The 19,247-nt window shown below is 40.6% G+C and overlaps 1 protein-coding gene across 2 annotated transcripts in view; it reads right to left on the bottom strand.

The window, feature by feature from the left end:
* PAXIP1 (PAX interacting protein 1) overlaps positions 1 to 18,006 on the bottom strand; it is a 31,620-nt gene extending 13,614 nt beyond the window's left edge. For both annotated transcript variants that reach the window (XM_084205609.1, XM_084205608.1), the window contains exons 1-8: positions 17,884 to 18,006; positions 12,751 to 12,885; positions 10,800 to 10,843; positions 8,174 to 8,237; positions 7,716 to 7,829; positions 5,156 to 5,800; positions 1,688 to 2,399; positions 759 to 853 (exon numbers count right to left, since the gene is read on the bottom strand). In XM_084205609.1, coding sequence (XP_084061735.1) covers positions 759 to 853; positions 1,688 to 2,399; positions 5,156 to 5,800; positions 7,716 to 7,829; positions 8,174 to 8,237; positions 10,800 to 10,843; positions 12,751 to 12,885; positions 17,884 to 17,973 — 1,899 coding nt within the window. In that variant the 5' untranslated portion in view covers positions 17,974 to 18,006. The remainder of the gene's footprint in view (positions 1 to 758; positions 854 to 1,687; positions 2,400 to 5,155; positions 5,801 to 7,715; positions 7,830 to 8,173; positions 8,238 to 10,799; positions 10,844 to 12,750; positions 12,886 to 17,883) is intronic.
* Positions 18,007 to 19,247: the final 1,241 nt, after the last annotated feature.

Raw genomic sequence — 19,247 nt, 5'->3', positions numbered from 1 at the left:
CTTTTCACTGAACAAAAAGTCTATTTTTAGAAGAAATGGAAAAAAATAAACAAAATAAAGATATATATAAACAAAAATAACCCTTCTCATGTTTTTTTATGTTTTGCAGTATAACTATTAAACAATTTTTCATGAACTATTTAATTCTATCTCAGCAATAAACACAAGTGCTGTTAAAAATGTCAACAGCTTACTTGATTATGCAAAATTGTAGGGAAAATTCAACTATAAAATCCATCAGAAGTTTCTGAAGAACATCAAAGTCCTCTTATTTAGGAAAGGATACAATCAGATTTTTCTGAAAAATAGAAGTTGGCAAAAAAATAGAAACACTCTATTCTTCCATCTTATTCACTCAGGTGGATACCTCACAGGCTACTAAATGCCAAACTTATATGCAAAAAAGAATGGTTTTATACAATCAAGTTAAAGCTAGACAGCGATGCTATATTACATTTGCTGTACTACAGCTGCCTCAATAAAGCATAAATAAGTGGGAAATAGTTAAGGCTGCAACTTATTTAGATCATGTTCTGACTGAAGACTTAATTCAACCAGGCTGCACACCTAAAGTATTTCTATTACTTTTTCTGGTCAGCAGCAGTTGAATATTTTTTTTTTTTAGTTTGTAACAGAAGAATTACACAAAAGGATGCCTAAAGAAGAGTGAATAGTGCTGAAGTACTTCCAATGTTTTCTTTTAGAATTTAGGGACTATGACATTATGTTATGTTATATTATATTATGCACAATCTTACCCGTTTCCAGGTTGCTAACAGCTGCTTGTCAGACATCTGCTCTGGGTAATCAGCAATCGCAAAGACACAGCCCAGTAGGAAATAATCTTCTGGAACTGAAATAGTTTGGCACATAAAGAACAAACAATTAAATACTTACAAGTCTGAAAAGTTCATCTCAGAACACATTTGCTACACTGACCTCCTCCTATTACACCAGGTTATAAACCTCCTAGGTGAACTTCCTTGGAAAAAGTAGGATTCAAAATTCCAAGGCTGAAAGCCTTTAAGGCACAGCTCAACCAGAGTCTGATTTTGTTAAGGGTAGCTTTTTTTCCTGGATGAAGAGGGGCTAAAGGGGCAGAAGGAAGGGCGATCAAAGAAAACATAAGACCACTTCCTCTTTTACAGAGATCAGCTATGAACAGCCAAAACAATAAAAAGCTTTCAGTTCTACCATAATTCAATTTTCTGATACTGAATCTTCAATAATTTACTGGTATTTCCAGAATTGTAGCTGTTTCAAAGTTTCCCCCTCCCCCTCTTCCAAAGGAAAAAAAGTTTTTAAACAATTGTGCTATGCATTTACTAACACTGTTCTGAAAGTATAGGTTGTGTGCTTGTAGTATCAACTGTATATTTGGAAAGAGAACGTTTTCAGCACTCTCATGCTTTTCAGATTGCTGGATCATCATTCGTTATTATTTGAATAAAATAATATTATAAGTATTAGTATAATATTATAATTATAATAATATTATAATTATAATATTATTATAATTGTAATATTATATAAGTATTTGCCAAAAAATCAGAAAAAACAGTTCTGAGCCAGGAGTGGCATTTCTTACAATCCAATCCTGTAAACATAGCATTACTTTTTGAAATTCTACCCCACTTCAATATCATTAGCTACTTTTTTCCAGGATCAGAAGGCAATAATTACTAACTCTCCACTGCTGGATCGTGCCCAAAAAGCGGCTGCTGCTGCAGTTGCTGCTGTTGCTGCTGGTGGTGTTGTGGCTGCTGGGCTGCAACTGGAAGCTGTAGTGCTTGAGGTGTCTGAGTTAAGTGCTGCGCTGCCTGATTCTGCATTTGCTGTTGCTGATGTTGCTGGTGCAGTCGCTGTAAGTGCTGCTGCTGCAGTTGCTGCTGCTGATGTTGCAGCTGTTGCTGTTGCAGCTGTTGCTGTTGCAGGTTCTGCTGCTGCAGCTGTTGCAGCTGTTGCTGTTGCTGCTGCAGCTGTTGCAGCTGCTGTTGCAGCACATGCTGCTGCTGGAACTGGAGCGGCTGCGGAGGGCGGTGCAGCTGCTGCTGCGCGTGGAGCGGCTGCTGCGGGAACTGGAGCTGCTGCTGGGAGAACTGGTGCTGCTGATGGACTTGCTGCTGCTGCTGCTGGGGAAACTGGTGAGGCTGCTGCTGTTGGAAAGACTGCTGGGAGATCTGGGGTTGCTGCTGCTGCTGGAGCTGCATAAGTTGCTGAGGTTGAAGGTGTAAAAGAGGATGGTGCTGTTGCTGCTGTGCTTGATGTGACTGCTGCAATAAATGTGTCTCTGGTGTTAGTTTCACTTGACTAAACAGCACCACATTTGGATGTCCCTGTTGGCTATGATTTACTTGTTGTTCTAAACTTTTTGTAGGTGCTGAAAGTGATTGTAATATCTAGAAAACAAAGATTATTTTTGTGACCTTTTGGTTGTCATTCGGTTTTAAAAATATTTAAAGAACTACTGGGAAAATACAATTCCTAAAAGAAAAGAACCCTACACCTAAATACCTTGTGAGCTAAACAAAAACCTTTAACTGCCTAATAGCAAAATGAAAAGACAGCACTTACACAAAGAGAAGTGTGGAGCTGCATGTGACTCCTAATAAACAGCAATGCACATTTTAGTTAAATTTAAGATTAAAGCTATCCCTGCATTATTAGTAATTTTTCCAACAGCATTATGACTATTAACACTATATTAATAATTACATTGATCAACTGCAATATTAATTTTAAAATCCCGCTGGCCCATTAAATTCAGAGCTTAGTTCCATAGTCCTATTTTCACTTAAAAATTGCTAATGATACCTTCATTAATTAGTGCTGTTTGAAACCTTCATTAATTAGTGCTGTTTTGAACCAATTCAGGAATACATAGCTTGTTTTTTAATCTCAATACCAAAAAACTAAGAAACATTGATCTGCTGAGCACTAAGGGTTTCTTGGGGAAAAAACCCAAAACAACCTAACCTCCCTACTTAAGAATACTAGATTTTAGGTTTATAGAGTGCTGAAGTAATCTAGAATTTAATTTTATTTTTAAATGTATAATTCACTATTAAGAGAAAAATCATTTCACACTAAAGCAGAAACAAGTTAGGCAGCGAATTTTTATGCATCAGAAAAGGGAAAATTAGGCAAAGTTCTAATAGAGTAGGATGAGTTCTACATATTTATCAAAATATTTTAATATAAACTACCTATTACAAATGAGAAGGAGCAATAGGAAATTCTAGACTTGCCATTCATTAAGTCTTTTAAACATGAAATCAGCTTTGATGAATCCTGCAAAGCTTGTTTCCTTCACCCTCACTACTTCAACACACACAGTATCACCTTCAGCAATGTGTATGTGTGAGAGAGGAATCAAAGCCCATCAGTAGAGCACAAAGCCAATTACTGTATCCTCTCAACTATCCATCAACTCTCCATCAGAGGTGGCTCAAGTGTTTTCACAATGCACATCAAAACATCTCAGGTGTCATCTAAATAATTCTGATGTGGTTGGTATTGCACACGTGTGCAGCCATGATTATCAATGCATCACCCATCACTCATGTCTCGGCAGCACCACAGTAGAAACATTCAGTAACTAAAAATAACACACACAAAATATTTTTCCATGGCTCAGTGTGAGAAGCTTCTCTCCACAACAAGTAGCAAAAGCCAAAATTGCAGAAGCTTCAAGACACGTATTTCAAAATAAAGGGCTAAAACCTTCGAAAGCATTCTATGGTTATATTCAGAAAGTAACTATGTATCTGTAAACACCTGATGATGACAGATCTTGCTACTTAGCAGAAATCTGAGCTTCAAACTAAACACTAACCTTCCAATAAAGTTCACTGAGACCTGCACACATCATTGAGGGCAGAAAGTAAAAGAGAAGTTATAGGGGAAAAGGCAGAACAGGTATTTCTCTCTCCAGGAAGCAGATTCACAGTTCTAAGATGCAAAGCCTTTCTGCACATGCTGGAGCTGGCCCAGCAGCCTTAGAGGTACTTGGTACAGCCCTCACACATCACCATCCAGCCCCTGCTCCAGCAGACTTTGGATGAACAGAGACAAGCCAAAGCACACAGCCACCAGTGCCCTGTAGCTCTGCAAGTATTGCTGACAGAGAAATACTTCTACAGGGACACCACTGATGTGGATTTGATGGCACAGGGACTGGGCTGGAGAAGGCGTGGTGGCTAACTTACCCATGCTGGCCAACTGAGCAAATGGTTGGCAGCTCTGCTCAAGCCTTGCCCAGAATTCAAGGCACTGAGAACAGGAATCCAATCAGATTTAAAGTAAAGCCTGTATTTCTTTTTGTATTCAGATGTCATATAATCAGCACAGAGTCAACATTTCTGAGTGACTCCACACTGTGTGTTTAAGGACTGGCTGGAAGCCTCTGTACTACCCTGGCACCTTTCAAAGTTTTACCATCAGCTGAACATCCAAAGAAAAGTACCAATGCAATTATTTAAGTAAAAGAAAGATCTAACATTTATCAGTATCTACTTGACTCATGCTCCCTTCCCACAAACATCTAAGCATTTCAATGCTGCAGGTGCAGCATGCTCATTTGCTTTTTATTTTCTTGTAGAAATACATTCAACACAAGAGCTGCAATTATTTCAACTACACAAGTGGCATAAGAAAGTGTAACTTAGGACTTCGGCATCATAATATGCACACTATCTAACAACCTAACAATGCCCAGCAGAACAATGCAGTATAGACCTGAAGCTACTGTGGGAACAATCAATTCCACAATTTCATGTGTTTATGGCATAAATAATTCCTTGCACTAACTGAGAATCTAGAAGGACAGGAAACCAGGTTTCCTGAACTAGCAAAATAATTCTAAATTCATGTTTTTCCCTCTCTTACCAAGAAGTCCTTACTGAAAGTCTAAACCATGCTGTAGTTATACATAGCTTTACTCTTCCATATGTTTTTTTCCAAATGCATTCTGTGAATCTGCTAGAAATTAAGTTACTTATTACAAGGAAATTACAAATTTGGCTACAATTTAAGTAATAAGGGGAAGTATTAACTTTGGGTATTTTAAGAACAGCAAAAGGAAACTGAAGCTCTTGTTCACTATAACTCCTAAGAAAAAGTCCAACAGCTTATAAATTAAAAATCCAACACTTACATGTGCTACATTTGATGGTCTATTAATCTGCTGAATATCAGCACTATTAGTAATATTCCTTAACGTCCGCACGGCTGGACTCCACGTGGCCATCATTTCCTGGCGGTCAGAACTTTGGGCACCTTGCACTGAAGCCATGAGGTTGCCTCTCATATCAGGAGGCAAAATGTTACCTGGCACTGGTGGGACATTGGCACACAAATTAATCAACCCAGAGTCCTTCCCTTGAGGCAACCTACGCTTTGCTGCAGATGCCTGTGGGACTTCAGCTGGTGTCCAGTTCAAATTCCTTTCTTGCTTTTCTGGAGAGGAATCGGAAGAATCATCAAACATCAGTTCCCCTTTTGCCTTATCAGCAGAAGTAGATTTTGGTGAAAAAGCTTGATCACCCAAAGGTGATCCTTCTCGAGAAGATGCTGGGCTTGATAATTTTTCATCAGTACTAGCCTCATTTTGTGAATCTTGTTCTTCATGTTCTGCTTCTTCCTCCTCTTCCTCCTCCTCCTCCTCTTCCTCCTCGTATATAATTAAACGAGGATGATAAGGAGTCTCTTCTTTTTTACTCTTATCAGCTATAGAATCCAGTACCCAGTCTGGGGTCACAATTTTAATGCTGTCCCGTTTATAAGCACATTCATATTTTTCCTGGGGAGGGGGGGAAAAGAGTTATTTAAAGACAAAAACAATCACAAGTAAGTTCTTTGAGATCAGGGCTAGAGCATGGAGAGGGAGACTACAAGGACACTGTTCAATACCAGAGAGTGATCTGGCCCAGATCCAAAAGGACTTGTACTGTGCAGAACCACAAATTCCAAGACATTAAAACAAAAAAACCCAAATTCTCCATATTTACACTGTAAAGGACTCAGAAGGCACAACTACAAAAGATCAATGTCTTCACTTGCAAAATTCTTCTCTAACCCAATCACCAAAATATTCCAACCCAGCACTGAGGAACACCATGGTCAATACGAAAATGCACGTGATTTTTAGGAGGACATTAAGGCAAGCCTAAATACAATTTATGTTTCATCCATTAAAAAAAAGTAAAAAAAAAAAAAACAGTCCCACTATGAAAAAGCATTTGGAGAAAAAGTCAGAATTCCATAATAGAGACAAATACTTAAAAGTGGGACACTGAAAAAAAGCACTTCAGCAGGAAGACAGCTTAAATCTTAAAACTCCACTGTTTCCTTTTCTAATAAATAGAATAGACACAGAATCAGTGTCCTATTTATCTGAATATCCTCTTTATTGGAAACCCCTCACATACATCAAAACAGTACAGAAAAAAATTTTTCTTTTGAAAATCTGAAACTTATTTCAGGATCTACTATTTAGAAATGATTGAGCTGGTGTTTTCTTTTATGTCAAACAACATAAATTAACAACAAGCACATTCAGAGGAAATGAATTTAGTGATTCTCTGAAGTTATTTCCTACAATGAAACTGTCATTCATGCACAATAAAGAGATTGGAGTTATAATCAAGTTTATTTGCCAACACAAGATTTTATTCTTTCATTCTGGTGAGAATTATTAACAGTCTTGTTTTATCATCCTGTATCTAGTCAGAGCAATCATGTGAGTTTTAAGTTATCTTAGTGACAGAACTGTTCTTGTTACAAACTGCTGCAGTTTCGCTTGTAGTGTATCAGAGCAGCAGGACTGGAAGCAAAAATTGATAATCCCATAAAATTGTTTCCATTCAGTGATTGTGCGCATTAAAATATTTGTATCCTACAGACAGAGAATGCTAAAGCCTCTTAAAGTTTCTTGACTGGCAAGTTAAAGACAACAACTTTTGTTCTAAAAATCTTATTATTTAAGCTTTTAAGTAAGCTATTAAGGTATGATTCTTGATGTATTTCCTTGGTTCTTACAAACAAAATTTTAGGTAATAAAGTTTTGCCCAAGCATTTTATTTCACTGTGATGAAACAGAATGGTGTTCAGCAGACCCTTCTAAACAGTCCACAGAAGAAATATCAAGCACTTAATAAAAAAAAAAACAAACAAAAAAAAACAAAACAAAAAAACAAAAAAAAAAACACCACCAAACCCTGAAACACACATATTTACCCAAAAGAACCCAGCCCTACAAAGGTTCCTATATTTTATAGAAGGAAAAGCATTCATTTCCCAAAGCCCCACTTTCTCTTCTCCCAGTGCCAGCCCATGTTTTATTCTTCAATATTTCAATTTTGTCCTTTGTTTTTCTTCACGGATTCTGTATCTGTGGATTTATAACATAATCACAATCACTAATGACTGTGACATATCAAAATTAGGCTAAGACAAACAAGATAAAGAATAAAATTCTTTATTCAAACTGGAATTCAAATACCAGTGTGAAATTGGACACCCTTTAAATTAATCAGGCTTAAAGCCATGCAGAAAATAAGTGTGAACTGAATAGCTGCAATGCCTAATTTTGCTGAATTTAGTTGTTAATCAACAGTGTTAAGAATTCTAACTTCAGGCAGATGGAAAAATTTTTGACTGTTTGAAAGCAAATGAGAGCTACAACAAGAAGAACTGTACATGTAATAAACTCTTACCCCCTTTGGCTCAGGCACAATCAAGTGAGTACATTTCTTATTGAGGCTCAGCTGGCAATTCCCTCCATAAAAAGTAATCAAAGCCCACAGCGTACTTCGGTCTTCAGATGAAACCTAAAAGGAAGGTGGAAAAGCCTTTTAGCTCTGTGCACCCAGCTGGCTTCAGCTGGAAGAATTTTAGTAATCCACAGCACACCATTTACAAGGCTGGCTAATGTATTACCTATCACTTTTAAATACCAAATTAGCAAGAAAGTAATAAAGGGAAAGAAAGGGTGACAAAGACACGCAACAAGAAAAATCACTAAAGAGTAATTTTTAACCTGCACAGAGACAGAGAAAGCAAAGAGGAAAAAAAAGTCATAGTACAACAGAAAAACTGGTGTCTCTCCTCAAAAAAGCAAACATCCCACATATAATGCACATTGGAGTAGACTGAAATACGGTTCAATTCTTACCTGAGAGAGACAAGCAGTGACTCCAAAAAAGATCTGACATGATTCTGGAGAAAAGCCATTTACACTGGAAAGCAGGTGTCAAGGATGCAAAATAATTAGATAAGTTTCCTGAGGGACATTAGAAGGAAATGAAACAATCTTTGCAGTACTTCTCAGATAATACCAAGTATCTGACCATTCAAAAACTTTCATCTTTGAAAGCACATTGTTTGCAAAAAAAGCTTATGCATCAAGAAAAAAAACCTGATGTACAAACTAAATCAGAACACCTGCAATATTATGATCAATTTTAGTAACACTAAACCAGAACTGACCTGGGAAAGACAGATGGACCATCAGACTTCTGCAACTTGCCCCTCTTTTCCACACTTACACATGATCTTGTGTTTAAGATCCATGCACATTTGTCACAAAAAAATGACTACAGAAACAGGTGTACATTGTGTCACATGCACACAGAGATTTTTTTAAATGAAACAAAATTATTTTCCCCGTGATGTTGACAGATGCACCAGCAACACTCACATTTTGAGGCCCAGAAGAGACAGCACACAGTAAGCTGACAACAAAGCCAAGAGCACTTTAAAATTTAAGCATAAATTACTGCCATAACCCAGAATACCTCGGGAAGTTCAGGCCTGATGAACATGCTAAATTATTCTCCATTTCATCCAAGGTAAAAACTCAGTACTGGATCTTTCAAAAGTGTACAGGTGTCTACTCCCTGCCTGAGTACCGACTGCTAGCACATAAAGCAGAGACAGTATTTAACTTTTAAGAGGTCCATCAGTTTGCTTGGAGCTTGCACTCTCTAAAGAACAGGAGTGAAAGAGACTCTTTTTTAAAAGTTACAAGCAGCACAACAATAAAACAAAATAGAGGGAATACAGAAAAACTCACTTTTCTTCCTGCCACCAACAAAAGCTCAGAAGTGCTGTGACTCTCTTTTATCTATACAAGACCATTGAAAAATACGCCCTCCTCACTCTTGCTTCTGCTGCAAAAGAAATTGCCAGCCCTCTTTATGGCATTATAGCCATGGTTTTCACACATGAAACTCTCTTTCCTTCTTCAGAGTCTGCTTCCAGCTTCATTTTTCTGCTACTTCCCTTCCACTGCAGGTTAGATAGACTTTGCACACATCAGTGAGCAGAGCACAGGAGAGCATTCTGCCATCTTAAGTACCCTCTGGTGAAAACAAGTTCCACTAAGAAACAGAAAAAAAAATACTGTGCTTTTACATTGTATTAAATCTTTCTATATTAAACTTTACCTTTAGCAACTGACAGGCAAATGCCCATCAAATAAGCACCGGAATTGGTAAGGCAACATAAAATCCTTAAGGCTCTTATTAGATCCATATGTCTAACTGACACAAGATGTTTCTAGGACTTGGTTCTTCAGAAATTCAATCACCACTTTGACCACTATCAAATTAAAACATAAACTAAAGACAAAAATGCAGAATGTCAAACTTCTGCCTAAACAGGGTCCAAAAGCAATCACCTAGAAAAACTAAGCTATTCCTATTAATGACTGTATTTTTGTCATTATGGCAGTACCTAAATCCCTAATGAAAGGCCAGATGTCACTGCACTAGAAGTCGTAAAGAGACTGAAACAGGATAAAACAAAGTAAAGACTTAACAACCCATTTTAGTGAGCACAATAAGGCTCAGAGTAAAACCTAAACCCACCATGTTCTAAGGACATGAAGTGCTAGAAAGTCAAAGGTCCAAGGATACATTTACTGCTCACAGGTGTACAAAACTTCCTTCTCCCATGCAACTGAAGAACAAGTCACTACTGAGACCTGGTCCTTTCATTTGGCCATTACAATGTTCCCACAATAAAGACTTCCTGAGCAACAGCCATTGAGAGCTACATTCCCACATTTATAGCTACAATTTCGTCATAGACTGCACCATTCCATTGTTTCATCTGTTTACTTCTCTTCTGGGTATCCAATAATATCAGCTCTTAGAGTACCCTTTTAAAAAACCCAGGTTGCAGAAGGAAGACAAATTTTTTAATAGTGCAACTCCTTCATGTGAAAGAACATCAATACAGAAATGTTAGGTTACTTAATCCTGAAAATGTAGCTGATTCCAAGCTTTTTTTTTTGTGAACACTTCTCATCTACAGGGAGAATGTTGAGAGACATGTATCATAAGCAACTAAACACTCATCCTGATGATGAAAGCACAGTAAACATATTGATTATGTCCATACACAAATTATCAAAATCACTAGCCTAGACCACATCACAGAAACACAGCGAGTTGCAAAGGCACACACCTTAAACTGTTGGGTATAAAACAGGAATTCTGGATCTCTGAAGCACATTAAGGCCTGAATTCCTAGTATGAACACCTGGATTCTTGCACCTACCAGCTCTTGTTTTCCATTTGATAACAGTTGTCCTGTAAGTGCCTATGAAGCACAAAATAGGCAAAAGGACAGGAAAACTGAGGACAAAGAAGTTCCAAGCACACTGCAACCTTGGCAGGCAAAGCACAAGAGAGCATTTTAGACGTTTAAGCAGTACTTATTTCAAATAGTCTTGAATCCTTCAGTGATATCCATTTTAACATGTTTTCTACAGAATTTTGAACTTAAAAGGATACGGCAGAAGAGCTCCACAGCGAACAGACAAGATCACCCAGGAAGGCTGGAAAAAACAAAAACCTGGCTTTAGACATTAAAATCCTTGCTCTACACACAGAAAATATGAATTACCTCCCAAGTTCATGCTATAGCTAGTTTTAATATATATTTCCCAGCTTTGGAAGTCTTAAGTGTTTCACAGACATTGCACTTAGTCTGCAAAAAAAGACTTTTCATTTATTTGCAAGAGTTCACAATAAGACAGCTCAAAGGTTGTGCAGCAACCCCCTTCTCTCATGCCATTTACAGTATTTATTAATCCTCCCCCTTTTTGCAGTTCTTACTTGTGAGAAAAAATAATTCAGATAATCCTATCGTACACTCATCACCAAGGAGTGAAGAACCATAGCCTTACACAAAATGAGTTTTCTAAAGACAGAACAATGCTGGCTGCTGAGCAGAGATGGCCCCTCTCTGACAGTATTCTGGGACAGAAGGGCTCAGAGGGACACAGGGAGGTGGCAGTGAGTGGAGGAGATGTAGGACACTGGTCCCAGTGCAGCAGGTAAGGAAGAATGGGCAAAGAGTGACATCACATCCAGTATGGAATTACTTTTCCTCAAAAGACAAACAAAAGAATATATTGTAGCAACTGTGTTTATGGTGTTCCAGGTTCTGGTTATTCCCCCTCCCCTATAGGACATAATACAAAAAAGAGCTAAAAACACTTAAATTCTAACTCCTTAATCCTCAGGAAAAAAAAAAAAAAGGATCTTTTCCTCCCTTAAGTTTTTAATCTTCTTTTTTCCCTATAACCAGCTACTTTTGCCTCTGACTTACAGTCCCTTTAATACTTAGTCTGATCTTCTTGATTACAAATCATGCTGTGATGTTTTCAGGTCAAGCCAAGTGACATTAGTGAAAGACTTGCTCTCCTCCAGCAAATGAGTTGGCAGTTATGAAGCAAATTAAATTATTTAAGTGGCATTAGGAAGCAGGAAGTGCTCTCTACGATGCTGATGTCCTTCCTTCTCATGAAAATGGCAGCAGTTTCCTTGCTTATGAAGTTAAAATTACACCAAAAGCCACTTCAGAAAAAGGAACTACAAATTAACCAGCACACCCAGTATAACCATAAAGGTGCCCAGCCAAGCACCTTTCATTTTTTACAGTTAATTCACAGTTCTACATTGTCAGGTGAGCTCTCATGACAAAACCTATCAAAATTCTCTACTGCCACCTGTACCCGTACGGAAAAAATAACCCAAAATCATGTACTCAAAGGTATCAGCAGTGAAATTCTAGTGTTATTTCTTCCAATCTCTCTCATGACTTCCAGAGTGACAAGTTCACATATTCAAAGATGAAGCCCATAATTTTTCACTGAAAAATACCCTGCTATTGGAAAGTAGTAACAAAATACTGGTAATTCCAGCATAAGAAAGAAAAAAAGACCAAAAAACACCATAAAAAACTAAATAAGGAGGAAAAAAAACCCTAATTTTCTACAAGTTTCTATAGTCCATAATTAGCATCGTTTATATATGCAGAATCAACAAAATTATTTTGCACTTTCCCAATTTTATGTGTTTTAAAAAAACCTTCAGCAATCTACTTATTCTAGATTGAAGTTTTCTACTGACAGAAGCTTGTAAGAACCTTTCCTTCAGAGATATTTCTAAAGTAGAACTAACAGGACATCATCTCACAGATGACTGAAAGAAAAATCTGAAAAAAATCCAAAGCAGAACACTAAAAATTACCCACACCACTGTTAGAGAGCAACAAGCAGAAGGAGAGAACAGAACTGTAACAGAATCTGCAAGTCACGATAAAAGTTTGTGTTACAAGAATGCAAGATTTTTAAAGAAATGTTTCATTCAGTCATCATCCAAAGATGAATATTTTGTTATAAGAATGAAGCATCTATGCTTCATAATACTTTGACAATATCATGGGTGAGTCACTCACCTTTACCACAGGGAGATCAAAAACTTCTCGAGATTCTCCAACTTCTGGATTGTCCCCATCTTCTGAAATAATATGTGAGGCCAGTGCATTGTAAGAAACTTCCTTTGCTTTCCCAGCTTTCAGAAGTTGGATAACCTAAACCCAAAACAGGACAGGGAGAAGTCAACAATTTTTAGCATCTTTTATTTGAGAAAAACATTACTGCAAGAAGACACTGACGCTGGACGGACGAATCAATATTCTCTCTTAGCTGTCTTCCTGTAGGTGGCCAGAACTTTTCTTGAAGTTGCCAAACGCATTTAAAACCTGACTGCCAAAGGTTTACACCCCTTCTATATTTTCATCATTGCATCTGAAGAGCTAATTTTTAAAATAATTGATGATGGGGTAAGAATTGGGGAAAAGTCAAGGTTTTTCCAAAACATATATTCCTCAAAAAATATATTAAAACAATTTTCCTTCATGCAGGGAAGGCAAGCTCTTCTAAGTGTTTTTGCATAGGGTAGCTTTGGAAGTGTTTGAATATACTTTAAAATAAGAAGCTGAATTCTAAGGACTAAGTGATTTTGATGAAATACAGAAGATAAAACAACAAGTAGGACTCGTGTTCCCTAAATTAGTACCTTCAGGAGCTGGAACTGAAGTGCCTCACTCCACTGCTGTGCCCTGAGAATGGAAAACACCTCCCAGCTACCAAAGCACAGCTCACTCCCAGTTTTGCAAGAACCAAAAAGCAGGTGCTGTTTTAAGAGTTCAATGTTCTCTCAGCTCTGCTGTAGAGATCTGCGTGATGAACCCAGACCAGCACCCCAAAAAACGGGATTTTCATTTAAACTAAGAAGGTAACAGAGAAGGTAGTGGGGTGTAGAGGGGAAGAAGAGAAAAATAGTTTAAAAAATTACAGTCTAAGAGTTAAAAAGTTAAAAATGCCATTTGAGATTATTGTTTCATTCCCCTTTGATTTAGAACAAAACTGGTTCATCTTCCAAAACCTGCCAGGGACAGATGCCTGTCCCTGCAAACCTGCTGGGGACATTCCCTTCAAAACAGAATGCTCTGCCCACAACAGTGAACAGCAGAGAGCAAGGTAATGCATTCATAGAGATATTAATTAATTAACTGGTCCTTAAGCAATTACTCCCTACCCTGTACACTCACCAGGACAAAGAAGCACTGAAAAAGAGACTCTCAAAACACAGCATCAAGCTGTTTTATAAAGCATTTCTGCCAAGCAGAAAAACAGGGATAGAAAAATCACCACTTACTGAGGAGGCAATTTTGGCACTTCCTGACAGAAGTAGCTGACTTTAAAACTCCATTAAAGAAAACAAAAGTGAACTTTTTTTTCTGCAATGGATGAATATTACCAAAACAATTACTCTAAAATAGCCAAGAAAATTGATCATGAGCTTGCTGTTCTTCTCACCAGTGCCAGAAACAGGAGTGAATGTCTCCATTTTGCACACCAATCCCTTAAATCATACACCTTCCTTCATGAAATCCATAAAGAAACACAGGATGCTATCATTCCAAAGGGAGAAACTAAATCCAAATAAAGCACTTTTGAAAACAGAAGGCATTTAAGAACAGTCTCAGCACACGAGCTCCTTGTCTCACACAGCTCCCCCTGAGTTACAATCCCATTCAACTGCTCATTTAGGGGAAGGCTAAAAAAAGGAGTGAACGTCACAAAAACTGAGAACCCAAATCTGACAGCATCAGAAAGCAGCTATGAATAATGTGCTAAGAGTATGGGGTTTTTTCTATCAAAACAATGTTGCATTACAGAACTTGTGTAAAGCATCTGCTTATACAAAAAGTTACACTGATTTCATGTAGTAGTTTAAACACCGTAAATATGATACTTAATAATGCTTTTGATTATTTTATGTGTCATGAAAAAAATACTCTTCCTAATTTAGCTCGCATCAACATCAACTTCAAAATTCCTCTCAGAACACACAACTTTCTCAGATTAAGTAGTGCCTGGACTGAAAAGTTGTATTGGTACAATTCAAGAACTCACTAACATTGATATCAACCATATACCTGTAATTGGAAAACATAATGCTGAAAAGCCTTAATACGAATACTGTAAAAATCCTGCATTTTAAGTATTGGTTTATACCCATTCAAATAATTTTGGGGGGGGGGATGGGGGGGGGGATGGGGGGGGGGATGGGGGGGGGGAAGGTAGAATTAAATTTTTATCTTGTTCTCTCCCACTAAAATCTGTGTTGGAAGAAACAAGAGGAATAGTTCAAAATTAAGAAGATAATGGACACATAAAAATAAATTCCACAAGATAACCAAAACCCAAATGTCCTGTTCAAAGACCTTGTGCTACATTGCATTACTTTTTATCTCTTTCTGAAAGAAATGTTGGTTTTAACTGGTTTCCAAAACATGATGGTTTGGGTTTTTATGTTTGAGGAAAGCAGGAAGAGCATTTATTAAAAGAAAAAGAGGATCTGACATCTACTGATCACCCTCACTAAGGTGTGAGAAGCAAAATGCACCCAATGGAATGGATTTGAAGTTGAGAGCCAGCCTAACTCTCCTTCATTGGCCAGAGAACACCTCGGCACAATTCCAGAGTTTTGGAATTGTTCCAGACTTCCAATTTATGCTGCACATGCTTTAATAGGCAGTAAGTATGCAGTTATTCACCTGAAAATAAATTACTTCTTTTCCTCTTACTCTTGGATTTGTTTTGATTGGCATACTCACTTGTGCTAGGTCTGTTTTAATATTTATTACACTAACTGGTTTTCTGTGAAACCATTAGAAATTTAAGCTGATCAAAGTGTGCTCCTCCCCAGAAGATAAAGGAGAAATTCTTCGCAAAATCAAGTTGGCATCCACTGGTATATGAAGCAGTAAAAAGTACCAAAGATATTTGGGTTTTTTGTATCAGTAATGGGACAAATTTCACTCTAAGAACTGTTTGAGTTTGATTTACAATTCCTGCATTCTGTCTTGGTTCATAACACACCTGATAAATGCTCCTCACACCCAGGTGCCCCAGGGTACCACAGAGGACACTCACAGGAGGGTGTCCTGGTCTCAGCAAGGATAAGAGTTAATTTATTCTCAGTAGCTGCTACTGTTCTGTGTTTTGGATTCAGAGTGGGAATAATGTTGATAACACACTGATGTTTTGGCTTTTCCTAAGCAGTGTTTATCCTAAGTCAAGAACTATTTTTCTGTGTTATGCTCTGCCAGTGAGGAGGTACAAAGAAGCCTGGGAGGGAGCATAGCCGAGACAGGTGACCCCAACTGACCAAAGGGATATTCCACACCAAAGGAGGTCATGCCCAGTATATATAAACTGGGGGAGTTACCCATAAAAATGACTGATCTGGAGTCAGGAATGAAGTCTAGCATCTGTCAGTGCATGGTGAGCAACTGCATTGCACACCACTTGCTTGGGGTTTCCTTTCTTTCCTTTTTCTCACCATTATTATTTACTACTACCATTGTACCTTATCTGGTTTTCAATTATTAAATTGTTTTTATATCTCAACCTGTAAATTTAATTTCTGAATCTCCTCCCCATTACACTGCACAGGGCTGGGGGTGAGAGAGCAGCTGTGTTGTGCTTAGCTGCCAGCTGGGCTTAAGCTGGTACAGAGGTTCTCCCAGGAGCTGGCCCCGAGCTCAGCTCAGCTGAGCTCAGCCCAGCCCAGCCCACCTCCTCACACTGACACCTCTGCCTCCCAAGCCAGGCAGAGGAAAATTAAATGCACCGAATTTGGAGCAAATCAAAGCCCTATGACAATGACTCTGACTACAAAGAAGAATAAAAAATTTAACATGAGAAAGAAAACCAGTTTAAAAGAATGCTTGTCTGCTTGCACTATGGGAAATCTGCTCATTGTCCTCCCATGTCAACACACAACTAAGAACAGGCTTTTCGGGACACTACTCCTACGACAAATGATGTGCAAGAGCGCTACAGGATTTTTGCACTCATCCTCATACATTCAATACTAACATTGCTGCTATAGGGTTTTTTTGGTAAGTACAGGAATCTGTTACTTGAGTGCTAAACCACTATTAAAATTTTTATGTGTAAAGACTCAATGCCTAAAGAACTAAACTTTTTATCTAAAGACCTGTCTAAAGAGGTTTTTATCCTGATCTTTAACTGTATTCTTCCTAGATTGTATTTTTTTTAGCACAACAGGAATGAAAACCATCTGAACAGGCCAGTGCCTGTGTCTCCAGGTCTCTTACAGGCATCCGAGGCTCAGTGAGTGCCAGGACAGGATGCTAAAGGAACCCAACGCTGAACTAAGACTTTACTGCAGCAAATACCACAGAGGCAAAGACTAACTTCAGCGTGCAGTAACCTGCTTGCAGGAAGCTGCTATCCTAAAGCTCCGTAGGGTGCACTTCAAACACCTGTCTAATTGGACAAGCCACAAAAACTTTGTTTCAACCACCTTCGCCCACCACGGCTGTTACTCGCGGCCAGGCCACCTGCATTACCCAGGGCGCTGCCCCAAGGCACGACCAGAGGGGCGGGCGGCCTTGGCCTAAACTACACCAGGACCGCGCCGGGCGGCCCGGGGCGGTACCAGGGCCGTGCTCGGGGCCGCGCCAAGGCGGGAAGGTCTGGGTGGGAGGGAAGAGCCAGTCCGGCCCCCCATGACGAACCTTCCCCATGGCCTGTCCCTGTATACCCGTACGGAACCGGGCACAGGGAGGGGCCGGGCCTGCGGAGCGCTCGAGTCGGGAGGAGCGGCGGCCACTGCCCCCGCTGCCCGCCCGGCCCGGCCCGGCACAGGAAGTCCCTCCGCCCGCTCCTCCTCCGCTCAGGCGGCTCCGGCGGGGCCTGCGCGGCGGGGCCGCGGCTCCCATGGCGGCGGCAGCGGCGCTTCCCGCGGGCGCAGGCGGGATCGGGGCCGGGATCGGGACCGGGATCTGGACCCGCCGCCTCCCCTCCCCCCCAGTCACCCCTCACGGTCCCTCAGGAGCGCGCTCCCCCCACTCCCGCCCTTTCCCCGTGAGGCGGCGCGAGCCTCGAGCCCGCGCGCGGTAGCCGGACGATTCCACAGTGCCCCCCCCAAAGGGATGGGGGGGAGACGGAGGGGAAGGCGGGAATGATCTGAAGGGATGACCCGGTACCTTGGGGTCGATGTCTCCCACCACGAAGAACTTGACGTCTTTGAACATCTCCTCCGGGACTTTCAGCTCCTCCTCGTCGTCCGCCAACATGGTCCCGGACGGCAGCAGCGGGCGCTGCCCCCCTGCCCGCTATTCCCCCGCGCTCACTGCAAAACCCGCCGGGGCCCGGGTCTCTCCTGTCCCCCTCCCCCCGCAGAGCCGCCGAACCGCGCGAGCAAGGCGCGCGCTGCGGGACACACCATCCCCCGCCGGGACGTAGGGGGGGTGGAAGGGGGAGGGGAGAGCCGCCCCCACAAAGCGGCTCCCCCCGCCCGATCAGCCACCACGGCTGCTGCAGGGCCGCGCCCGCTTCCGATCCACAGACGCTATCTCCGCTCCTCCTTCTTTCCCCGAACCGGACCGGCAGACAGCATCCGGGTCCGGATCTCCCCCCGCGCGGGATGCAATGGATTCGCCCCGAACGACAGAGGCGGGCAGCGGGGATACCCGGCCCCGCCCATTGGCGGGGGGGAGGGAAGGCAACCGCCCCTGGCCACGCCCCCAGGGTCGCACAGGCCCCGCCCCCTCAGGCCCCGCCCCTCGGCCCGCCGTGAGGGGCCGCGGGCGATGGCGGCGGGGAGCCGCAGCCGGCGGCAGCGGCCGATAGTTGTGGTGTGTATTCCAGCAGCCAGCTCTTCACTGAGCGTACCGACTGCTCCCGAAATCATTGCACACAACCGCTAAGGTGGGAAAAGACCTATAAGGTCACGGAGCCTCGCCGAAATAAAGTATTTTACCTCAGAAACTGCAAAGCATCCATCTACATTGATAGCGAAGTGTTCCCGCCTAGAGTGGGATGTATCTTGCCTATTTTAAATAACAGAAAACAATTACCACTTTCTATAAGCTAGAGTCAACAAAAAGAAACCAACACCTTCAGAGCCTGCTTCATGTTTTATATTTTAAACATCGCTGCATTGACAAGGATGTTTAAAATACAAATATTAGATAATATAATTGTAGCTATATAATAAGCATTCTGCTTTCCAAAGTTTTGAACCTTCTTATAATACTTTGATGTGGACAACGATTCCCTCCCATACTCGGAGCAATGTTAAGAGATGGCATTGCAAGACTTAGTGAAATAAAATTACAGGGCACCTACTATTTCCCTCCTGCCTGCAAGGCCTGTGTCACTTTCTTTTCTTACCTATGCTATTCTTGAAACTATGGTAGAAACTATAAATTGTTTTACAAGTAATTTATTTACTTTTACTGGATAAAATTTTACTGGGTAAAGGCTTCACCCAGGTCCCCTGGATCTCCACATGACATCATCTCCTTTCTACTCCAATTATGTAAGAAATACCCAACCTATCACCTGT

The sequence above is a fragment of the Fringilla coelebs genome, assembly GCF_963513975.1.
Source record: "Fringilla coelebs genome assembly, chromosome: 1".
In the NCBI taxonomy this organism is placed as follows: domain Eukaryota; kingdom Metazoa; phylum Chordata; class Aves; order Passeriformes; family Fringillidae; genus Fringilla; species Fringilla coelebs.
The sequence above is the reverse complement of the archived record's forward strand: the minus strand, read 5'-3'. Positions and strand labels throughout refer to the sequence as shown.